This window comes from Gopherus evgoodei, chromosome 11 (assembly GCF_007399415.2).
Source record: "Gopherus evgoodei ecotype Sinaloan lineage chromosome 11, rGopEvg1_v1.p, whole genome shotgun sequence".
Taxonomy (NCBI): Eukaryota; Metazoa; Chordata; order Testudines; family Testudinidae; genus Gopherus; species Gopherus evgoodei.
In genome coordinates, this window is record NC_044332.1 from 67,458,334 (window position 1) to 67,482,402 (window position 24,069).

The 24,069-nt window shown below is 40.4% G+C and overlaps 2 protein-coding genes across 14 annotated transcripts in view; one reads left to right on the plus strand and one right to left on the minus strand.

The window, feature by feature from the left end:
* Positions 1–16,139, minus strand: part of CEP70 (centrosomal protein 70) — a 55,632-nt gene extending 39,493 nt beyond the window's left edge. For 4 of the 12 annotated variants that reach the window (XR_004002533.1, XM_030579417.1, XM_030579415.1 and 1 more), the window contains exons 1-12: positions 13,565–13,681; positions 12,609–12,685; positions 10,139–10,228; positions 9,675–9,774; positions 9,391–9,514; positions 8,773–8,953; positions 8,152–8,321; positions 6,963–7,022; positions 6,037–6,136; positions 5,592–5,680; positions 4,921–4,995; positions 3,223–3,325 (exon numbers count right to left, since the gene is read on the minus strand). Coding sequence is in view for 11 of the 12 variants with exons in the window: in XM_030579417.1 (XP_030435277.1) it covers positions 3,223–3,325; positions 4,921–4,995; positions 5,592–5,680; positions 6,037–6,136; positions 6,963–7,022; positions 8,152–8,321; positions 8,773–8,953; positions 9,391–9,514; positions 9,675–9,774; positions 10,139–10,228; positions 12,609–12,617 (1,101 nt within the window). In the remaining variant the exon portion in view is untranslated. Of the gene's footprint in view, positions 1–3,222; positions 3,326–4,920; positions 4,996–5,591; positions 5,681–6,036; positions 6,137–6,962; positions 7,023–8,147; positions 8,322–8,772; positions 8,954–9,390; positions 9,515–9,674; positions 9,775–10,138; positions 10,229–12,608; positions 12,686–13,115; positions 13,256–13,564; positions 13,684–14,445 lie in introns of those variants that run through there. The other 8 variants (XM_030579411.1, XM_030579413.1, XM_030579409.1 and 5 more) reach the window with 8 other exon arrangements.
* FAIM (Fas apoptotic inhibitory molecule) lies at positions 13,242–22,764 on the plus strand. 2 transcript variants are annotated; one of them, XM_030579421.1, is made up of 6 exons: positions 13,843–13,917; positions 16,146–16,195; positions 17,078–17,213; positions 18,152–18,380; positions 19,729–19,778; positions 21,412–22,764. In XM_030579421.1, exons 2-6 carry the CDS (start codon positions 16,152–16,154, stop codon positions 21,559–21,561), a joined length of 609 nt encoding a protein of 202 aa, XP_030435281.1. In that variant the 5' UTR covers positions 13,843–13,917; positions 16,146–16,151; the 3' UTR covers positions 21,562–22,764. The 2 variants fall into 2 exon arrangements, with proteins under 2 accessions (XP_030435282.1, XP_030435281.1); XM_030579422.1 differs by lacking the exons at positions 13,843–13,917; positions 16,146–16,195 and adding an exon at positions 13,242–13,322.
* The last annotated feature ends 1,305 nt before the right edge of the window (positions 22,765–24,069 follow it).

Here is a 24,069-nt window from a genome sequence, read left to right on the forward strand (position 1 = left end):
AATGAACAGAAGAACCTCGCTAATCCACACAAATGAGGGAGGAGGTAAAGACAGGTACCTGGTACAGAATAGCAAGATTTATCGAGTAATGATTGCCAAGCAGGCGTGAGAAAGAAAAAGGGAGCAGTAATAGCAGTGTTACCAGCTAATGGCAAACACATTCGCTCTAGAGCATTACTGCTTGCCTTGGGCATGACCAGGTGATGGCATGCTACATAAGAATGGCCATACTGGGTCAGATCAATGGTCCATCTACCCCAGTATCTTATCTTCCAACAGTGGTTGGTGCCAGATGCTTCAGAGGGAATGAACAGAACAGGGCAATTATCAGGTGATCCATCCCATTGTCCCAACAGTTTCTGGCAGTTGGTGGTTCAGGGGGACACAGAGCATGGGGCTGCATCCCTGACCATCATGGGTAACAGCCATTGATGGACCTATCCTCCATGAATTTATCTAATAGGTTTTTTTTAACCCAGTTATACTTTTCGCCTTTACAACATCCACTGGCAAAAGTTCCATAAGTTGACTGTGTGTCAACCTTGCAACTCTTCACAGTCAGCTTTGGACTTAACTATCTGAGTAATTTCGTATTGTCTGCAAACTTTGCCACCTCACTTTTTATGCCCTTTTCCAGACCATGTATGAATATTTTGAACAGCACTGGTCCCAGTACAGATCCTTGGGGGACCCCATTATTTACCTCTTTCTACTGTGAAAACTGACTCTTTAGTCCTATCCTTTGTTTCCTATATTTTAACCAGTTATTGATCTATGAGGACCTTCCCTCTTATCCCATGACTGCTTACTTTGCTTAAGAGCCTTTGGGGTGGGACCTTGTCAAAAGCTTTCTGAAAGTCCAAGTATACTATCTCAGCTGGATCACCCTTATCCAAATGCTCATTGACCCCTCAAAGATTTATAATAGCTTGGTGAGGAATGATTTTCCTTAAAAAAAAAAAAAATGATGTCTGTCATAGTATAATTCCCAAATCTGAACCTTAGCGTCCAAAATATGGGTACTAGCATGAATTCCCCTAAGCTTAATTACCAGCTTAGATCCTGTACTGCTGCCACCAATCAGGACTTAGAGTAGAGCGCCTGATAGACTCTGGTCTCCCCCAAAACCTTCCCTGGGGGCCCCAAGACCCAAATTCCTTGAGTCTCACAACAAAGGGGAATGAACCATTTCCCTTCCCCCTCCTTTTCTTCCTCCCAGCTCTTTCCCGCCCTGGGTACATTAAGAGACCACTGTGATTCAACTCCTTGAATCACCCCTTCCCCCTCCCTTCTTCCCCGGAGAGAGATACAGAGATAAACGCAGAGAGCAGGTTTTTCTTCCCTCCTCCCTTTCCTTTCTCCCACCAATTCCCTGGTGAGTGCAGACTCCCTTCCCTGGAGTCTTACAAAAGATAACCAAAAAAAATCAATTAGATTCTAGAAAAAAAAGAGGAAAATTTTAATAAAGAAGGAAAAAACAAAAATTGTCTCTGTAATCAAGATGGTCGATATACAGGGTTTTTTAGCTTATAGACAATAGAAAGAAGCTTTCTCCAGCAGAAACACAATTTAAGCTACTTCCAGCAAGTAAACATCTGCAAATAAGAAAAACAAGTTTAAAAGACTATAACTGCCTTTTTTACTTACTAACTATTCTGAATAGATAAGAGACTGTAGCAGGGAGATTCACAGAAACCTGGTTGCACCTCTAGTCCCGTCCAGGACCCCGAGAGAACAACGCACAAACCCAAAACCCACAAACAAAGGCTTCCCTCCACCTAGATTTGAAAGTATCTTGTTTCCTGATTGGTCCTCTGGTCAGGCGTTTCAAGTCACTGTTTGTTAACCCTTTACAAGTGAAAGAGACATTAACCCTTAGCTATCTGTTTATGACAGTCTCTTCCCCAACATACCACGTTCATCTATGTGTCTGATAATTCCATTCTTTACAGTAGCTACACAATCACTATTTGAGTTATTCAGAAACATTTGCAGCATTTGATTGACAGCCACCGGATAAGTGGTTGTGTAGATGGTATGAAGTGTACTTCTCTGGAAGTTACAGAAGCCATAGATGGTGATATGATCTTAGACCTTTCACAATTTTCTATCAGAGCGATTTTCATGCGTTCAAATGGAACTTCACCGGTAAACGGCTTGAAAAATCTGAAAAAACTGCTTACGATGCTTCTTTTTGTCTCCTACTTGTGCCAAGCAGCAGGCGCTAAACCTGTGAAAGGAGCACGGTGTTGGCACTTCCCTGTCAGGATGGGGAGAGGGGAAAAAGTCAGAATGCTTACTTAGATTATAAATTCTTTGGGGCAGGAACCATTTATTTGTTCTGTTTCCACAGTGCCTAGTGCAATGGTGGCCCATCAGGATAATCTGCTGGTGGGCCATGGGACAGTGTTTACATGGACCGTCCACAGGCATGACCACCTGCAGCTCCCGGTGGCCATGGTTCACCGTTCCCAGCCACTTGGAGCTGCGGGAAGCGGTGGCCAGCACGTCCCTGAAGCCCGTGCTGCTTCCCACAGCTCCCATTGGCCGGGAACAGCAAACTGTGATTACTGGAAGCTGCGGCCTGTCAACATAAACACTGTCTTGCAGCTCGCCAGCAGATTACTCTGACGGGCCATAGGTTGCCCACCACTGCCCTAGCGCAATGGGTCCATGACTCGGGATCCAAGACACTACCATAATACAAATAATAAATACAAAAATGTAAACATACCTCACCTTGCATGTCACAGTAACACTTGTCCCTCATGACTCTGTTACCTTTGAGTTCACATTTAGCTAACTCACTATATTTTTTGCAGGGAGAAGTTTCCCCACAGTACAGAGGAATGACTTCAGTCCCTCCACACCTCTTAAGCCGTTAACAGGGAGCATAAGTATTGCAAAGGGCATTGAGCAGGCCTTCTGTCCTGGAAAGCGTTTCAGGAACTGTCACTTCTGTTCTTTATCAATCCATTCTCTCTGCATTCTTGCAATCTGATGTGGTAACATACACCATAATATGTTCATGCCAAATGGCCCTATCCTTAGTCCAAAATGCTGACTATTAGACACTATGAGGCATGAGACTACATATGAAAACTCTGAATCACAACTCCACATGCTTAAGTTTAAATAGTTATATGAGATTAGTTTTTTATGTTTTGTTATAGAACAGTTAGCTATAATTGAAAACAATTCATTTGAAATGTGTATCTATACCTGTAAGTATCTCCTGCAACCTGCTTGTAGCTGATCTTCTCCTGTCATACTCTCAGATTCATTGTTTGCTTTTACCTTTTCTCCCCTAATAATCCCATATGATCTACATGCAAAACAAATACAGCATTTCACACAAGGTCTCTCAATAGCAGCATTTAGTTTCAACCTGAGTAGAGGAAAAATACACTGGCACTTACAACTAAAATCGTCATCTTTTTTAGTCTTATTATATTTACAAAGACAGCTTTGTGTGTGCACTTTTTTCATTTACATCATATTACTGAAATCAGATCTTAAACAGAAAGCTTTTAAATTAAAAGTTGTGCCCTAAACACTAAACATATGAAAATTCAAAGGTAAAAGCTGACACTGAACTCACTAACACGCTATTCCCCAGTTGTGATTAGATGGTGCAAGATCAGTGTGCGCAGTATTATACAACATAAAAGACTACCCAAGAATGAAACTGTCCTAGCAACCACCAAATTTAAACTATGTTTAGCATGGATTAACAAGGGCTAGACTGTGTTACACTCATTTTGTTGAGCAGTATCTGACTATACAATAAATCCCACTGACGTCAACTATTTGAGGAGTAAAACGCTACTCGAGTATCATAATCTAGCCTCAGAAGTTTTTGCTCTTAACCTTCAAGGTACTACACAATTCTATTCCAGTCTACATTTCCATTGTCATCCCTTTTTAAACTCATATGCATACCTGCTCTTTGCAAGCTGTCCCCACCTTTAATGGAAAAATTCTTGCAATTTTACAGTGGTCAATGAATTGAAATTAATGAGACTTTTACTTATGTAAGGACCACAGAATTTGGTCTTCAGTTTTTATAGGCATTTGAACATTTTTATGGCACTCTTTGACATAGTATTAGAGTGCCTTCCTTACATTCTGCCTCTTGAACACCCTCCTTATCTTACTGTGTGAGGCAAACAAGCTCTCCTCGAGATGCACTTATTCTGAGAAGCCTATCAGTATAAATCCACCACCCACATTATATATTAAAATTAACAGATGAGAAAATGTTGCATATCTCTGGAAGTTCACATCCTGAAGTTTTGTGTAAAAGCTGTGTGTCTTCCAAGTTCTGTATAACTAGGCACGCAGATGGCATTTCAAATATACACAGATGCGTGCGTGCAAAAACAGGGTTATTTTTTGAGAAAACATCTAGTCAAACGATGCTTCAGATAAACACCTCTTCCAGCTATGCTAGGTTTCTAACTTTTAAAACTCTTGCTTAACAAGGCTGCAACAAAACTGTATTTAATAGCTTATTCAACCAGTGTGGATGTGACCAGCTGGGTTAGAAATAGTACTCTAGCCTAGATGGCTGGAACAGTTTGTAAACTTCCCAAACACACCAGAATGGTTTGCCCCCTTTCTCATGTTGTCTGAAACTGTGTTCAAAACCAATTGAAACAACATTGTTTTAAACCTAGGGTAGATGGGGCCCAGAGCTGAATTGTCGGCTCTCTTCTTTGGATGTCATCCCATCATTTCAGAGATGCACCAGCTTTCCCCATATGTACAGCAAAATATTGGTCATAAACCACAGCCTCATGAATGACACCATGGAACAGGTTCATGAGCCAACATATAAATTGTAGAACACCTTCACTTTTAAAACACCTGAGATAGTAGTGAAAGTTTACACTATGTTGAAAAGTTAAATATACCTACTTGATATTTTTCTTTAGCATTTTCTCCAATTTCTTCACTTGCTGCTTGCAAAGTTTGAATTCCTGTGCAGTTGGTCTGTTGGAAAGAAAATACTTTATTATACATCATACTTTATTGGTAGTAAACTGTAAGCCTGGGCTACACTGGAAACGCTTGCTAGTATAGCAATACCTATTGGGAGTACGAATCATTTTGCAGTATTTCTGTATCCGCAAGAAGACTGTTCAGATAGGGTTTTGGGGGATTTGCTGGTATAAAAGCATTTTGGCTGGTATTAGCTACACCAGCAAACCTCTTCTAGTGCAGAGTAGTCGCCTTAGCAGTAACAATGCTATTAGTGTAGAGATCCTATTCTTACAAACTGCTTCTGGCAGTCAGCTCATCAAGGGGCTCTCAGGCTCCCACATGTGTGAATGGCTGCACTTCCTCTGCCTGACCACTAAGTGAAGGGCAAGTACCTAACAGGGGAGGACAAGATGCTAACTGATAGTTCTCCTTAAAGCAAATTATTTCTGCAGCATCTTAGATAATTCTGTGCATTGTTTTTAACAGCAGGTTTCTTGATGCATTTGTACAATTTCTGGTGCATCATGATGGTGTCTGTTTCTTTTCTTGTAAAGCTATAAAGTTTGTCGAAATGTCTTTACCAAAGACAAATTTTCACTTCTCACCTTATTTCCAAATCTTTCTTGAGATCTGTATTTTCACACATAAGTTGTTCATTCCTGGCTTTTGCCTCAATGAGCTGATTCTGGAAAGACTACAACACAGACTGCATTATATCTCTTATTTTTTCAAATCAATACTTAATCAAAGTCATCTAATTAGGTTGTGAACTTTTACATCTATAAAACTGTAAACTCAAGACATTCATATAAATGTATATTACAATAGCACCTGAGATCCTAGTTAAGACAGAGAACTCATTGTGCTAGATTATATGTGAATAAACAGCTAAAACAATAACAAACCTACCTCTTAGGAGCATACAATCCCAGACAACAAGAGTGGGAGTAGAGAATAAAATCAAATAAATACAAAACAAGTACTTATTTTTTCCCCATGTGTAACCATTGGTTTTAGATCTGCATTTATTAATATCTAGCAGTTCCATACCGTAAGCAATGCTCTATAGTTAGGTGTGGCATCTAGATTTAAGAATTCTTCTTTGCCTTTTCCTTCTCCTTGTACATGATCTGTATCTTTTTTATATCTGCTTTGGGTGGAGAAGGGGAAAAATAAACAAACACTTACTTACTGAATAAATTGCTTAACGAAAAGAAGTTACACTAAATGATGTGACCACAAATGAAAAATGAAAAGCAGAGCAGCATTCCGTTCTCAGACCACACACTCCTCTTAATTTCTCTCAGGCTGCACTTCTTTTACTGAATGAAATGCCCTGGACTAACTAGATGGAAGCCCAATGCAAGCAGATTACGCTGCTCAATTTCCAAGCAGATTATCGGGTCAGTTACATGCTGGCTGCTTTGCACTACCAGATAGAACTGCTATGCCAGGGGTGTTCTATCTCCTGGATCCTAGCAGAGGAGCAATGGCTGGGGCATGTATATGCTCTGCACATCCTGACTGCAGAACGGCCTCCTGACTGTGGGCAGCCAGATACAAAAGCTGGAGCAATCTTTGGGCCACTCTAGTTTATACCATGAGCAAAGCTGGTGGTGTACCTTTCACTCTTCCTCCACCTTGGATGCCGATCAGCATCAGGGCATAGTATTTAAACCTGAAGGCAATTATAGTCTCCTGCTGCTTCTAACATGCTAGTGATTTCTGGAATACATAATATGTATCATTTAACCACTTTAATTTTCAATTAGGGGCAAACCCTGAAAGGTGCTCAGTGCCTCTCAGGAGGTGCCGAGCTCCCTCAACGCCTATGATTTTAGCAGTAGCTAAGGATGCTGAGACCCTTAGAGCCTTCCCACTGAAGTCCAGGGCAAAATTCCTACTGACTTCAACCAGAAAAGTATGTAATGTAACTTTAAATTCAACAGAGTTACTAATGAACGGATTAATCTTACCTTAGCTCCCTTTTCATTTGATTAATCTGAGATTCATAATAATCAATTAGACTAAGAAACCTGAAGGAGGAAAGAAATGTATTTTAAAAACTTCAAAAATATTCCACAAGCAATTTTCTATGTAACTTTAAAATACAATAATCAAATATTGTGACCAAAAATTGCTTGATGCAATTGCTTATATCCCAAAGTTCCTATCTGTGCCATTTCTTCCTTATATCAGTTCAATGAACGCAGCACAAAATAGCCGTAACTTTCTAGGCTATGCAAACAATAAGTGCTAACTCTGTATCGGGCTGAAATTGGCAGCCATTCAAATAACATTGGCTCATTGTGCAGGGTTAAAAGCCAAATCTGTGGCAGTAAGGAGCACCTCACATGCCTATCAGATTGCAAATAGATCTTCACCAGGGCTAACAACCTAACAAAGTCCTCAAGTCCTAGGACTGGAGTACCCTAATAGGAGGGATGCTGATCACACAAGTGCCAGATAGCCTATGGACACTCGTTTAAAAAGAAACTAGACAAAGTGGAGATGAGAGGCTGTCTTATCTACTAAAAGAAATACCAAGGCCAATTACTGAACAATTCTCCCAACAAACAGTCAGCCTGAGGAACTGCCTCGCCTCTGCTCACCCAACATTAACAAGAAATCTAGGGGGTACAAAGCTTGCCAATTGAATTCCTATGGCATTCACGTAAGCCTCTGTGAAGGCAACAGTCTATGTGACCTTATAATTTATCAGCAATATACAGATGCTACTGTACGTTGGGGGAGAGGGATGGAAACCCCTACATCAATCTTGGAATATGGAGCAGCCTCCACACACTGCCTCGGATGCTTATGGATAGGCTGCAGAAGCTGCTTTCTTTAATAATATTAAAAAGAGCTTAATTTTTAGAAGTACAGAATGGGATCAACCTATATAGTGGTATAGGTTACACATGTCTCCATTTAGAATTCTATTCATTATGGAAAGTGTGTCACTTTCTTCCCTTTGCTTCCACCTAGCGTACAAAGGATGTCATTCTTGTTCTTCTCTATGAAATTACTTTCCCAACTCAGTTTTATTATACAAAAATTATTATACAGATATGTAAAAAGGACCTGTAATTCCTAAATTCGCACTTCTAAAATGTCCATGCTTTGGGCTCTCACTTATGAACATGGTGGTAAAGAGTTACTTACTGTTGATCCAAGAGAGACTTTGGGGCTTGCTTGCAAAACTGGCAGAATATTTTGTTCTGCGTGGCAACACGCTGCTGCTCTTCCATCCCAACCTTATGGAGCTCCTTCTGCAAACGTGCAATAGTCTCTTCCTGTTCATGCAACTTTTCATTTTGGTGATGGTACTTTGTCTGCAAATAGGTGACAGGAAAATTCTAAAAGGAGTATGGCACATTGTGTGTAAAATCAGACACAGAATTGGTAAACTACAATGGTTTCATAAAAATCTAAGTTCTTACTGTCTACATGTAGTGAATCGGTGGGAGAAGTGGGGGAAGGGGTAATTTTATTTTTTATTATAACCCTACTCTTCAAAGAACTGTGTAGGGGTTCAAAATCAGAAATACAAACAGTATAAACAATTTACAGTTACTGTTGAGTTTACTGCAAGGGTGCTGGGAAGCACTGGTGGCCTGTGATATACAAGAGGTCAGACTAGATGATCTGGTGGTCCCTTCTAGCCTGAAACTCCATAACACTCTCACATCTGTTATTTTGATCACTGAAAATATTTCAAAAGCCCTTCAGATCAGTCAAAAGCATTTGTGGTTTGAGTTCCCAAAGAGTTACTGATAGAAGCACCTGTGAAGCTTGCTGATCTTTCTGAAGTTCTTTCACTTGATTCTGTTGCTGGCAAACTTTAGCTATACACTCATCTTCCAGCTGACAAATTTTGGATTTGATGTTCTCCACAACATTTTCCAACTCTTTGGCTCGTTGTTCCTGTCGACATGCCCGACCTCTCTCCTGGCGTATATCATCCCTAATTTAAAAATATTATATATATGGAGCCCTGCCTTCATTTATAATAAACTCATTTCAGTAAGGTAGTGAAATGCTGGTACTTTTGAAGGATAGGCCCCAAAGACATGGCACAAGGGGACTCTCAGTAGCAGCCCCTGGAAGTAGGGTAGTGAGGCAGGCCAGCTCCATTGGCCAGAACCCCGAGTAAGGGGAATACAGAAGCAGCTGCTGTAATGGCAAAGCAACTGACCAGGTACCCCCGTGACCCATAAATCCCACATCCCGTGCAAAAGAACTCAGGATGTGGACTTAAGTGAGGATAAAAACTCCAACACTCAGAAAATGGAAAGTTTAACTAATGGTTTGGTAATTTTTAAGAAAGTGTTCCTCTTGCATAAATCTAGAACATGTTTTCACATTTGTGAAAAACTCCTTTGCACGGACAATAAGTCTTACCTAAGCTGGCGATTAGCCTCTATAAGGCCATGTATCATTTTCTGTTGACGTTCAGTGTCATCCACCAGTGTTTTCAATGCAAGTCTTATCCCCAGTGAAGACTGCTTGTCTAAAACAATCGTATCTGTAGACATTTAAGATAGACAAGACAGTGATAAAAGAAGCAGCAATTTCCACCTCCATAAACATTTGGAAGCAGAGAAAGTTATATCAAAAGAGGATTTATGAACTTAAGTTTAATATTTTTAAATAATAAGAGTTGCTAGAGAACAGCACTTCATTACCTGACAGATTTCTGCTGTTTCTTGGTTTAGCAAGACACACAGGTTTTAAGCCATGTCGCACTAATAATTTGTTTATGTTTTCCCATTCTGCTTGCTCCTGCTACAGATGGGAGGAGAGGTGGAAGAGATAAGACCTTGAATTCAGAGAGTTATCTAATCATATTCAATAATTCTACTATTCCCTCTAGTTGTGTGCGCAATGGAATGCTGCTTCTAATGCCAACCAACAAAATACAATAACATGTCACAGTTACAAAAGGAACTTGGAACTTAAGCTCTTTCCTGGCAGTTTAAAAGGCTTTCAGTTCAACTTTAGTGATGATCTGCAAGAAGCAAAGAAAAATACACCGAACTGTATACTAAATACTGCATGCTAACTCCACAAACAATCTATATCCACATTTCAAAGGGTGAAAAAGCTTTGCAAATTTACACATTCTACTGTTTTTAAAAAAAGAGCTTACCTGACACCATGATTCAGTGGACTTTTGTGCTGGCGTCACCTGCATAGAGCCTGCTGGGACATTACTTGACAATGCACAACTTTGTGGGACCTGAACACAAAGAAAGTAAAAGTTGTATGCTGAATGCCTTCTAATCCTTTCTATACGGTCAAGCCCTTTGTTTTCAGTTTTTACCAAAAATGGCCAGGATTTTACAAAAGCCTATGTGTTTTTTACCAATATTCATCTGAATTTTGGACCCCTCGAGTACACAAAAATACTAATTATGTTAAGAAAATACATTATATTAAGTAGATGCATTTACGTGAACAATAAACAAGTCTAAGTGTAAATGTAAGGCTGTCTATTAAAGAAAGGCAATCGTACAAAAAATATACGAGTACTTGTGGGAGTAGTGATCAGCACTCCAGTCCTAAAAAAATAGTAGTGCCAGAACTCCCTGGACCCAGTTCCCCACTCTGGAAAGATACGGTGGCTCAGTAACCTAGGCAGCCCTGGTAACCAAGCCACCATCTCTTCTTCTAAAATGGGCCCAGAAGCAGAAGAGGTGGAAGAGGCAGCATGAGATGGTGGCTCCTTCACCTCTTCCACTTTTCTCTATCTGATGGTTTTTTTCCCCACCCTCCCGTCCCCTGATATTAACTATAATATTTACCCAGCAAGCTGTGATGTAAATTTTTGCACCAATATTCACCCATTTTTTAATTTTTATTATAAATACTAATACATTCCAGGGAAAACTAAAATAAATTAAAAATAAAAACCAACAGGCCTTGTATATGGCAAACACAAAGCACTGCAAGAACCAAACACAGACCTAGGCAGAAATGCTCCAAAGATGTAATAATGGTTCTACAACGGACAGACAGTGACCTTTTTCCATTTAGGAAATCTGTGAAAATACTAGGTTAGACAGACTTTCTGCATGTGTAAAAAATGAATTATATTCACCTTACCCCACAGAAACGTTGCAAGTGCATGTCTGTCAATTGGCCCAATCCGCCAGTCTTTCCGAATGTAAAGGTCTAAATTTTCCAAGACTAGTTAGTGATCTGGAGCACCTCAGTTTTGGGGCAACAGCTTAGAAGGGCTCTGATTGTCAAAAAGGGCTGAGTACCCTACCTCAGAAAATCAGGCTTTTAGGGAAAACTGAGGTACCCAAAATAATTACTCACTTTTGAAAACTTAGGCCAAAATACCTATCGACATCAAAATAGACTGCAGGATGAGGCCGCTGTTTTTATAAACTTCTCACACTGAGGACTAAACACTATAATTTTGAAGCAGGCATATTTTTCTTAATTCACTTTACAGATAACTGTTAATGAGAGGCCAAGAACTTTAAAATCTGAAATCAGTGGGGGATGCTGGTTGCTCAGCACTTCTGAAAATTAGGCCACTTATTTGGGTAATTCAATACGGCTTTAGGAGTCTAACTTTAGGCACCTACACCCAGATCCTCAAAGATATTTAGGCTCCTAACTTCCATTGATTTCAGTGGAAGTTCAGATCCTCAAAGGTATTTAGATATTGATTTCAATGGAAGTTAGGAGCTTAAATGCCTTTGAAGAGCTGGACTCCATTCTTGAAAATCTTTGCCAGAATCATCCATTCAAAACACATTTTAGTGTAATTCTTTTAATTTAAAAGGAAGAACAGCAATTACGAGCAATCCTACAAATAGTGTGGGCCAGGGGCATTTCTATAAACTCACTGCTTTCTCTCTTCCTTCCTATCTATAGTGATAATTGCCTACATTTTCCTTTGGTAACTAGAGACTGCAACAAAATACCATTGTGGCTGTATTTATACAGACAGAGCCTGATTTCAGAACTGAAGTGAATGGCAGTTGTGTTTTTTTCTACCCTCCTGCAAGTCACCCAGGGCTTGTCTACACCATGCAGCTTTTAGCGACAAGACCTGTGTAAACGCTCTTTGTCTGTACTTTTGCCGACAAAATACTTTCAGCCCCGCAAACGGCGTTAGCTTTGTTAGCAGGAAAGCACTCCTGCTGACAAAGATGCGTTCACACTGCCACTTGCGTTGGCAAAACTTTTGTCTTTCGTGTAGGGGGGCTTTTTTAAGCACGTGAAAGACAAAAGTTCTGTTGACAACTTCGCAGTGTACAGATACCCCGAGAAGGATTGTAATGAACTACCATACCACGTGGATGTGTATGCACATGCAGCAGTTCATACTGGAAAGTTATTAGTCTTTTCAGTTTATCATGTGCTGTGTTTGCAATATACTTAAACTTTTTGTTTAGGGTGAAAGGCTAGGGTTATTTTTTGCCAAATTATAACAGTACTGCAGGTTCAATTGTAGGCCTACCATCTTTGATAGTACTGTCCATTATAGCCTGCCAATTTGCTAATTCCAGAAATTTTAACACAAAGAAGCATCCAACGGGTAATCTTTAATACATACATTATATGGCGCAATATACAGTTTAGATTAATTAGTACTATACCTCAGTCATAAGTTACTCCTGTGTTGTGGTTTTCACTGTCAGATTGTTAAAATATCAAACTGATCTCTGATCTGAAGCTGTTCAAGTACCAGAGAGAAGAAAACATGTCAGAAAACAACACTGAGCTGTGCCCTGCAATACATATTTTGTACAATCCTCTCATTGCCAAACAATGGCATTTATAGGTATTATGCAGAAGAGGTTTGGCCCCAGACATCATGATTTTGCATCACAAAAGATACCAAAGCATTTTAACTGTAGACAGATACCACTATATGTAATTCAGGACAGTATACAGACCAATGCACATATAACAGCAGCCTCTAGAGCATCAAGACAGACAGCTGGCATACAGCACAACAGTGAACTGGGTATTTTGGCCAAGAACAGCTAGTTCAGGGCCTGCTTCAGTGTTACCAGGCCAGATGGTTAAAAATCCCTATTCCTTTACCAAACAAAAACTGTCAAACTACTAGGCTGTAGCTCAAGCTTGGCCATACATACTACCTCCTCTCCTCTGGTCTCTGCCTAGCACCCACACGCTCCAGTCCTTTTTACCAAGTGCCTGGCACCTGCGGGCGCTCTACAAGGGACGACACCAGCGAGATAAGGCCGAGGAGGTACTGCCTTGGCTGGGTCAGCTTCTCTCGGTGGAAGAGACAGAAGTGGGTCCAGGACGAGAAGATATTGCCTCCCCCAGCCGGTCTCACTCAGGTGCTGGGCCCAACACCGCAAGCAACGCGGGCGGCAGGGAGGGGTCGGGCCGGGCGCCGCTGCACAAGGCCTAGCGAGGATGGAAAATAGCCCCGCGGGGCGGGCTGGGGCGGTACCTGTACCGGCGGGGTGGGGCGGGGGGGGGGGGAGGGAATCTCCCTGTACGGTCACAGCTCCCCCGACACATTCCCTCCCCCCCCCGGCCGCCAGCCCCGCCTCGCCGCACCGCGTACCCTCCCCACCTGGGCTCGCTCCGCGGCCGTTACTCAGGCGGGGCAGTGCGAGGGTGGAGGCGGGCCGCGATTGGCCCCTGCCCGGGAGCAGAGCGCGGGGGCCGGCATGCGGGAACCGCCCCCCACCGCCCGTAGGGCAGCGAGCAGCCGCGGCGCTGGGTGGGGCCGCACGCTCCCGGCCGCCCCGCCCGAGGGCGCGCACACCCCGGCGGTAGCGGCGCTGCCGCTGGATGCGCCGGGCGGGCGGGCGCTCTGATCGATGCGCTCCGCGTCGCTTCCCTGCCCCCTAGCGCCATTTTGGCCGCGGGGGCCGGAGGGAGCGAGGCGGCTGCGGGGAGTGGTGCGGAGCGAGAGCCGCCCAGGTACGAGAAGCCCCGGGCGGCCCTCCGGGGCGCTGCAACCTCAGCGCAGCTCAGAGCCCCGCCGCGGCCTGTGAGCCCCTCCGAGTCCCTGCGGTGCCTGGCCCGCAGCGCCCTCCCGCTCGGGGAAGCCTGGCCGCTGCGCTCTCCTGCCCCCAGCCACCTGCAGCGGCAGGGCCCGACCCCGTCCGGCTGGGCAGGCCCAGCGCCCGGGCGGGACTAAGCCCCTGCTCCGCGGTAAATGTCCCGAGCCACCGGGCTGCCCCGCCCGGGCGAGCCCCTGAGCCGCTTTCTCGGAGGCCCTCTGCCCCGCCACCCTAATGTGATCTCGTAGGAGCGGCCCTGTCCCTTCTAAAAGTGGCCCCTGTTTGGCGGCTCCCATGGAGAGACAGGGCAGCGGAGCACGCACGGGTAGTTAACATAACGCGTGTGTCTGATCAGTGTAGGGCCTCGGCTGGCTGCTCGGGTCAAACTGTTCACATCGCTGTGAGAAGCCCCGCAGTGTCTAGTAAGAGTAGTCTGGCTAAATACCGTAACCACACAGCGCTGGTCTCTGGCCAGGTGCTCTTATTTACAGGTAGGAGGTAAGGCAACGGCCATCGCTTCTTTCAGTTCCAGAAGAGTAGGGGAGTACTATTGGGGAGGGCGTGTCCTTGATTTGGGCAGGGCCTCTTCTCCCTTCAGCCCCCCTCCAACAGAAATATTCTGCTTAATCTCGTGATATTTCACTGTCATTAAGATCAGTATCCTGTGTTGTAATAAGCTTGGTAGCAGTGGTGTGTGCTCTCCCTAAACCAACAAAATAAAATAAATAGTATTTGCATGAATCTTGCTCCATTGGTAGAAGTTTTCTGGACTTCTAAAGCTGGCAAAGAGAAGGAGGGGCAGCAGAAGAGGCATACTGAGTGCTTTTTTTTTAACCTAGTCTTTGTGTAAAATATAAACATAACAGAACTTATATACATATATGTACAAGATGGAAATATGATTTAAATAACAATATTAAACCTTCATTATTTGGAAAGCCTGGAATTAAAACACACACACACACAAAACCCTGAACTTGTAGAGGTCATTCAGGGCATCCATTATTAAAGTGACTAAACAGATAAATAAATGACCACATATCCTATGAGTACTGGGGACTAATATATACTAAACTGCAAAAGTATGCAGTAGTTTTGTGTGTGATCAAATATCATTATAGTTTTTCCAAGTGTTTCTGTTAGACAGTCATTTTTTCAATTAATGCCTTAATAAAGAGGTCACTAAGCCAGACCGCCTAAATGCAGACTTCCATTTTCTCAGAATAACTCTTTTGGCCACTAAAATAGTTCCTGCAATCTATTTCTTGATGGATTACCATTTCAAGTATAATCAACTCATCCAGTACCCCAAGAACACACAAGCTTGGAAAAGGAAAAATAGTGACACAGTTTTAGAGAGAGCACTGTGTATGGTGTTCCAGAACACCTGCATTTTTGACAGGTGTAGAGGATGTGTGAAAGGTTGGCATGTGGCTATTGCATCTCCAACAGTTGTGAGTTGCCAATCTAGCCTTAAATAAATGTTCTAGAGTTCAGTTGTACCTGTTTAATATCTTATTCTGGAAGTATCACAGGGATAAAAAACTTGAAGTATCTTTCACATTAAACCACATATCCTCCCAGGTTTCTGTTGTGATAGTAAAGTTCCTTTTCTCATTTTTCTTTGAGACTGACTTATCTAAAATTTCTGTGTATTTGTGTAAATTCTGGTTTTTAGTATGGATGTCCTATGAATTTTCACTACAATTACATATTCAGCTCCAAAATCTCAAAGTGAGATATACTTGAGACACAATTTTGATCTAGCATGAAACTCTTCCAAAACAAACGAATCTTAACCTTTTGACCTGAAGTTAGTCAAAAGGTCTTCCATCAAATAAGGGCTGAGTCACTATGTACCCTTAACCTATGTGTATAAACTGAATTTATATTTACAAGGAAATATTCAGCTCAGGTATTGATTTATATCCCAGTGTTGTGTCTAACAAGTCAGAACTGTATTACATTACATTTCATATGTTAGGATGTGTGAAAGCTCCCAATGTTTTTGTGGAAAATATCCATGGACATTAAATGGAAAGTACTAAGAAGGGATTACTTTTAATTAAGATGGAACTGCAGTACTCAACATTTTCTTTGCTGCCATTCTGCTTTTCTCTTTCCTTGCTGCTAATTGGATTTAAGGCTACTATGGCATCCCGTGAAGAGATTACTCTTTATGAAGATGAAGTAAGGTAAAAAAAAAAAAAAAAACCCAAAACACTGGTCTGGAAAAATGTCTACAATTTGAAATTTAATGGTCATTTGTGATCAGATCTATGAATGTGAAGATTATTCTCTTTAAACAAATAGTGCATCATAATACGTGCATGCACACACATATCAGTTATTACCTACGCCAGTGGTTTTCAGCCTTTTTTCATTTGAAGACCCTTAAATTTCAAAGGGAGGCGTGGACCCCTTTGGAAATCTTAGACATAGTCTGCAGCCCTCTAGGGGTCCACAGACCACAGGCTGAAAATCACTGACCTAATTGTAGGCTTTTTAACTTAAGTTACACTTTGTTTGTTATATTTATTAAACAGACTTATGGTGGAGTTTAATAGACTAGAAAAGATTTACAGTATTACCACAGATGGTTATATAAATTCTCTGAAATGTAAAAACCTAAGATGATTTGTAATGGGTCAGTCAATTTTTACTGTTTAGAAGATGCCAACAAACAAGATAATTTACTGATGAGCATGAGGATTTAGGTAGTTTTGTAACTAGTATTCTTCTGTAGTTAGAAGTTTTAGCACTTACATGGATGTATATAGTATTTGTCAAAGTAAAGCTATATGTTTGCCTATTTTTATTCTAATTTTTGTGGCCAACATAAATTCATTGTGTGCTTCTTAATTTGTTTCAATTTTAAACTTTTTTGCTATATTTGATTGTGAGTGAGAAAGTAAATAAATAAATGCTAAACCAATCTTTCCTACAGCTAAGTCAGCTCTTGATCAGGATTATTTTTAATTAGTTAAAAACTGACATAACCTGAAGTAATAAAACTTTGAACAAAATATACCGCACATTAATAAAAGAATAAGTATTTAAAATTGTTATTCCCTCAGGTCTCGCTACGGCTACCTGGAGAAGATGACAGATCTGGTGGCTGTATGGGAGGTTGCTTTAAGTGATGGTGTTCACAAGATTGAATTTGAACATGGAACTACATCAGGAAAACGTGTTGTATATGTAGATGGAAAGGTAAAATGAACATGTGCAAAACACTCAATACCTATGTAAATACATCTTTGTGTGGAAAGCACTATGACTAGTTAACACAATAATAAATAGAACACAGGCTTTTTACCCTTGTAACAAAGTTAACTGAGTAATACTTAAAAGGAAATAATATATTTCAGGCTGCAATATTGTATCCCGGGTTTGCAATCCTCATCTCCCAGATATTATCCCTTTGGCACAGCATGGCTGATAACTTGCTGCCTTATTGAGAAATAATAGTTCTACTTGCATTACACGTGAGAATCGTTGGTATGGCTTCTGGCATCTAGTGTTCAGTACTAACATTAGACTCTACCAATATCTGATGTCATTCCGTGGGAGTGCTTCTCCGGTTTCTTATTGATCTGTTCACAGTATAAGAAGGGCACGGCACCATCCACTTGGCTGTCCTTTCTCTGTCTGTCTGTCTCTCTCTCTCTCTCTCTCTTGTTTGTCTTGCAGCAGTGGTAATTAATAGGCAGACTATGGGCCAAATCCGAACTGCCAGATGCTTTTGAACAGACCCTGACGTCTTTTTATTTACTTATCTATCTTTATTATTTTCTCTGGAATCTAGACCTTGACCAAGAAATGTAGACCTTGACAAAAAATAGACTACCCCCCGTCTTACAGTATGAGTTTGTAGAAATACTAACAGGGATTGATGTCTGATACCTGCCATGCACTCTCACATGCTACAGCTCAGAGCCACACAAATGCATCCTTGTGTTTACAGAGAACCCCACTGACACTAATGAGACTATGCATATCTCACTACAGGTCCTGGATCTGATACCGTGACAATAGTTTGCACCAGTTCCTCCATTTGCTACTTGGCTTGATATTTTCCATAATGAGACTAAAATATTTGACTTTTTAACAACACCCATTTTCCTCTTTTTAATTATGTTATTCTTCAGGAAGAAATAAGAAAAGAGTGGATGTTTAAACTAGTGGGTAAAGAAACATTTACAGTTGGAGCAGCCAAAACAAAGGCTACCATTAACATCGATGCAGTCAGTGGTTTTGCATATGAGTATACCTTGGAGATCAATGGGAAAAGCCTCAAGAAGTACATGGAGAACCGGTCAAAAACAACAAATACTTGGGTATTAAGCTTGGATGGTGTGGATTGTAGAGTTGTGTTAGGTGAGTTAATATTGAGTCAGTTCTCATCACTGTGCTTTTTATAAACCTTATATGCCTTTTTTAGGACTTAGGAACTCTGGGTTCAAGTCCCTGCTTCACCACAAACTTTCTATGTGACTTCTGTCGAGTCACTTGGGGAAAATTTTCAGAAGTATTTAGAACCTACTTTTGCATCTGGATCTTTATCTTGATGCCTACTCCCAATGGGGAATAACTCTTAACTGAAGGTAGTAACCATGTTACCCTAAGTTTGTCTTGTTTAATGTGACCATTTAAACAGGTAGCTTATTTCTAAAATGGCTTTTTTAGAAGCATTACCTCTTCCTATGGTTGAATTGTGCCTTTTAACTTATTTTAATTAACATGGGAAGTGTTTTGGATCAAAGATGTATATTTATATTTGCATTTTAGCTTGATATTTACATAAATAAATAACCTTTCCCCCCCCATTTTAGTGCCAGGTAGAGGGCTCACATTAGGGACTCGATCCGTATACTCATTGAAATCAGTGGCAAAGCTCTCAATTGATTAATGATGCAGGGTCAGGACTAGGAGAGGAGAGGCCTGGAGACATGTTTTCTTCTAGAGGCTCAAGGATAGAATGACTGATAGTACCAAAAGCTGTACTAAGATTAAGTAGTATGAAAAGAGAGGGGGATCCATGAGTAGGAGCCAAATCCTGCTCTTTTGATCAATTTAAATGGCATGAGATAGGCAAGCAGGATTTTGTCCTATGATACTAACCACTCTCAGACAAAGGCAGTTTCAGAAATATGAAATTTAGAGTGAACATACTCCAGGAGGTTTTGTTGGGTAATGTAATCAAAGGAGTGCTTTACAACAAACAAAAATTAATAATTGTTTAATGGCAGCCTATTTTCTTCTAATAAGGAAGGTGCGTGAGGTTTCAAAAAGATTTAAGAACGTGAAAAGTTTGAAGGGTAATTAAGCTGTGTTGAGTTAGGACTCCCCCCCCCAAAAAAAAAAAAAGTTAAGTAAAATAATTTTAAATCATGGTAATTTATTACTATTCCATAACTCAAAAATCATTTGTTTTTATTTTTTTAAAAACTTTGCAGAAACAACATTTTTTGGTTTCAGAAAATCCTGACATTGATTTAAACCATTTTTGGAGGCAAAAATGAGGCTCTCTAATAGAAGCTGGTTGCAACCTTATGAGAGAGCCTCTCCTTATGAAGACAAACTTTGTAATTCAGGATATTACTATTGATCTGGAACACATTTATGGAGTTATAGCTAAAATTTCATGTCAAACATTTGGAATTTCTGTATCTTTTTGGTCTATAAAGAGGCATGCAACTTTTGTTCTGTTTTCTCATTTTTATAGAGAAGGACACTATGGATGTCTGGTGCAATGGTAAAAAAATGGAAACAGCGGTATGTGATCATTTACAAAGGATTTTGTTTAATATACTTATTCTGATTTAACAACTGAAATAAAACACACCACTTAGAACACTAATATTGACATTATGTTTCAGTGAAATTATTCAGATGCTGTGGGGAAATAGCTGTGGGCCTTTTAAGTAAAGTATTTTGTGGAGGAGGAATAGGGAGCCGACTGAATTGCCTGTGGATTATAGAGCCAGCCAATTCAAATCTACCCAGGTCACTAGTAACTGAATGTTAAACATTTAAGGCCTGATGTTCAGAGTAGCATAAAAATCAGATTACTTTTTCATGCCTCTAAATGGTCCCTCCAGTTTAGCGTTTAGGCATCTTGACAGAACAGTGTAGGGAAGTTTGCCATGTTGTACCTATTCCTGTGAATAAGAAGAAATCCTCAGTCTGTCATTTTGGTAATCTTACTTTTACTGAAAATTAGAGTAAAAAGGAATATATATATATTCTGCAGCTTTCCCTATGCAGAGGACTGAAAAACCTATTTCCTCACCAGACATTTGATCCTGCATCTGTTACTGCCACGAGTAGTCCTACTGTATTAAATTAGAAAGAGTAGATAAATGAAGTCTTAATTTTGCTATACTTTGAAACTATTTTTCACCACGTTCCCAAGCATTCTTCTTCCACAAACTGCTAACAGTACAACCTTCTGACTCCCTTGGAGCACAAATTCTGATTTAGTACTCCAAGCATTCTCAATCTTTTCCATACTGTCATTCCCTATTATAACAGAAAAAACATTTGGGATTCCCCTCCCATCTAACTGTCCACAAAGGAAGCGGCGGAGAGTGGTTGAGTCCCCCTGAAACCTGTTTGCAACCTCTTAGATTGAGAGAACCCATGCACTATTCTTAGCACATGGGTTCTTATTAACTCCTGCAGGTAGTGTGCCTGCATGATTGCCTGCCAAACTGTGCTTATATGTTAGGACAGCATTCTGGTATCTCATTCTATCAGAAGATAGACTTAAACTCAGTTTGGCCGGATGGCATAATCGAAAATAGGAGGTGTAACACCTGGAATTCTTTAAGCATCTGGAGTACAAATATACTCCAGAGTTATCATTGTTAATTCAGGCGCACACGAAGCCCTTTGAACAACTTAAGTTCCATTTAAACCTTATAGACACTGTTAGCCTTGTGATAAAGATCTTATTCAAGTCCTTTGAATTAATTTATGGCCAAATTCAGCTATGGTGGAAACCAGTACAAGTCAATTGATTTCAAGTAGAATTACAACAGAACTGAGTTTGGTCTGTTTTAATTAACTTTATCAGTCACAGTGCTAGCTGAATTTTTTCAAATGTCACAAAACCCAGTATTTTACAGAACTTTTGTCTTTTTTTGACCAGGAAACAGCCTGATTGTAACATACGTAAATCAAAACTGCTGCATAATCAAATGCGGTGACCAAACAAGGCATATTAGGGAATTTTCAGCTTTACATTTTCCACCTTGTCCCATATTTTTCAGGTCTCTTCTAATTACTGGAGCTGCAGGTGCAGCGCACCTCTGAAAATCAGATCATAGATGTCTTAAGAACACTGCAGTATTTTGTTAGTCAACCATATTGTTCCTTTTCATGATATTTTGTCTCCCCACCATAGGGTGAATTTGTAGAAGATGGAACAGAAACTCACTTCAGTGTTGGTGATCATGACTGTTGCATTAAGGCTGTCAGTAGTGGAAAACGAAGGGAAGGAATCATTCATACTCTTATTGTAGATGACAGAGAAATCCCAGAGGTTTTGGAGTAGCCTGGAGTTAATCTGTTATAGAAATAAAGATCAGGGATTTGCAATTACTGTGGTAATTAATGATGTTAATATGTACTTCCAGGTACATTTAGTTTGTGCTTTTTATTTTCTGGTTACTGTATATGAAATTACAATAATCTTTTTGAGGACCAGATGAATATATCCAATTATGTACAGCCTCAGATATTACCAGTTCTTTTGTAAACTATATAAATATATAACACTAAGTATAAGGAGGGGAAGGTGGACTTAAGCAGGAATTGTTTACAAGGAAATCTTTGTTACAATAATAAAATGCAAAATAAATAAGCAGTGTAATATTGAATTTTGAGAAGTTTTTTAACTTGATGTGGTTTTCTTTTCATGTTCTGCATTCAGCTGCTCTGCACAATTTTTACAATAGTACACCCAACCCTGAGCTGTTGTTTTTTATTGATAAATGTTTCTTGTAACATGCTAATGTCACTTTAAAATTCCTGTGGTTGCAGTTAAGACAATAAATATGTAATTGCTAAAGTTAATAAAACAAAATATTGAAAATTCAGATATTCCATACTTACAGCAACTATACTAATATATACAACTCATATTAAGACTAAGTGGGGAGAGAAATTACAAAAAAAGGGAATGGACAATCTCACTAGTTTGTCTAACATCTGTACATTAAAACTGTTGTAATGATTAAATAGTTACTTGGAATGCAGAAGCTATTTACTTTTAAAAATTCACTGTGGTGCGAGACACTTTTTAAATGAAATATTTTGATGAAAACTGACAGTAATATGAAAGCACCTACCAATCCAGCATTTAGCTAAACAAAACTTAAACGTACATCGCAGTGTGAACAAGGGAATACATGAAAAATCAATGGAAATGAAAGGGGGGATCTGTTGGCCAAGTGGAAAAGCTAAATCAGGAGTGGAATGTTCATGTTTTCAAGCTTATAGGATGGTATTAACTGTTAATTTTAACAAAATATGAAGAGAAATTATTTGAAAGTGCGCCTAGAGTACATTAAAGATGTGCTAACTCACATAGTATGTACTGGAGTCCTTTTGTGAGACACAATAGCTTTATAAAGCATTGACATCTTTATGTTTTAGGTTTCAGACTAGTGTGTCTAATGCATTGCTGTAGTTATGATTGGGATGCCTTTTGTTCCATACCCCGTTTTGTTGTATTAAACTGTAACAAAAATTAAAATCCTTTGTCTGTAAATACTTGTTTCTTTTCAGTCCAGAAGCAGACATATTATATACTATATGCTTATGTTATATACTTATTATAATGAACTATAATCCCTCTAACTGTTGCTGAACTATAACAGCATCACAAGCTGTTTTAAAAAGTTGATTTTTTCTGGCCAGCAGGTATATAAACCAATTTTAAATTAAAACTTCCTAGTAAAGATGTATGTAGTTCTTGGTGGTCATAACTGGTCAGGCAGTAGAGATTGGGCCAAGTCCTACTCTTAACTTCTAGTATCAGAGGGGTAGGCGTGTTAGTCTGGATCTGTAAAAGCAACAAAGAGTCTTGTGGCACCTTATAGACTAACAGACGTATTGGAGCATGAGCTTTCGTGGGTGAATACCCACTTCGTCGGATGCATGTCGTGGAAATTTCCAGGGGCAGGTATATATATGTGCAAGCAGGATGCAGGCTAGAGATAATGAGGATAGTTCAGTCAGGGAAGATGAGGCCCTCTTCTAGCAGTTGAGGTGTGAAAACCAAGAGAGGAGAAACTGGTTTTGTAGTTGGCAAGCCATTCACAGTCTTTGTTTAATCCTGAGCTGATGGTGTCAAATTTGCAGATGAACTGAAGCTCAGCAGTTTCTCTTTGAAGTGTGGTCCTGAAGTTTTTTTGTTGCAGGATGGCTACCTTTAGATCTGCTATTGTGTGTCCAGGGAGATTGAAATGTTCTCCTACAGGTTTTTGTATATTGCCATTCCTAATATCTGATTTGGGTCCATTTATCCTTTTCCGTAGGGACCGTCCAGTTTGGCCAATGTACATAGCAGAGGGGCATTGCTGCCATATAATGGCATATATTACATTGGTGGACATGCAGGTGAATTAACCGGTGATGGTGTGGCTGATCTGGTTAGGTCCTGTGATGGTGTCGCTGGTGTAGATATGTGTGCAGAGTTAGCATTGAGGTTTGTTGTATGGATTGGTTCCTGAATTAGAGTTACTATCGTGCGCTGTGCAGTTACTGGTGAGAATATGCTTCAGGTTGTCTGTGGGCGAGGACTGGCCTGCCACCCAAGGCCTGTGAAAGTGAGGGATCATTGTCCAGGATGGGTTATAGATCACTGATGATGCGTTGGAGGGGTTTTAGCTGGGGACTGTATGTGATGGCCAGTGGAGTCCTGTTGGTTTCTTTCTTGGGTTTGTCTTGCAGTAGGAGGCTTCTGGGTACACGTCTGGCTCTGGTGATCTGTTTCTTTATTTCCTCGTGCCGGTATTGTAGTTTTGAGAATGTTTGGTGGAGATTTTGTAGGTGTTGG

Excerpts from the sequence above, each read along its gene's own strand:
- FAIM (XM_030579421.1), top strand. The coding sequence starts at position 16,152 with ATGGCATCCCGTGAAGAGATTACTCTTTATGAAGATGAAGTAAG. Across the intron at positions 17,214-18,151 it reads TTGTATATGTAGATGGAAAG|GAAGAAATAAGAAAAGAGTG; the intron begins GTAAAATGAACA and ends GTTATTCTTCAG. Across the intron at positions 19,779-21,411 it reads GTAAAAAAATGGAAACAGCG|GGTGAATTTGTAGAAGATGG; the intron begins GTATGTGATCAT and ends TCCCCACCATAG.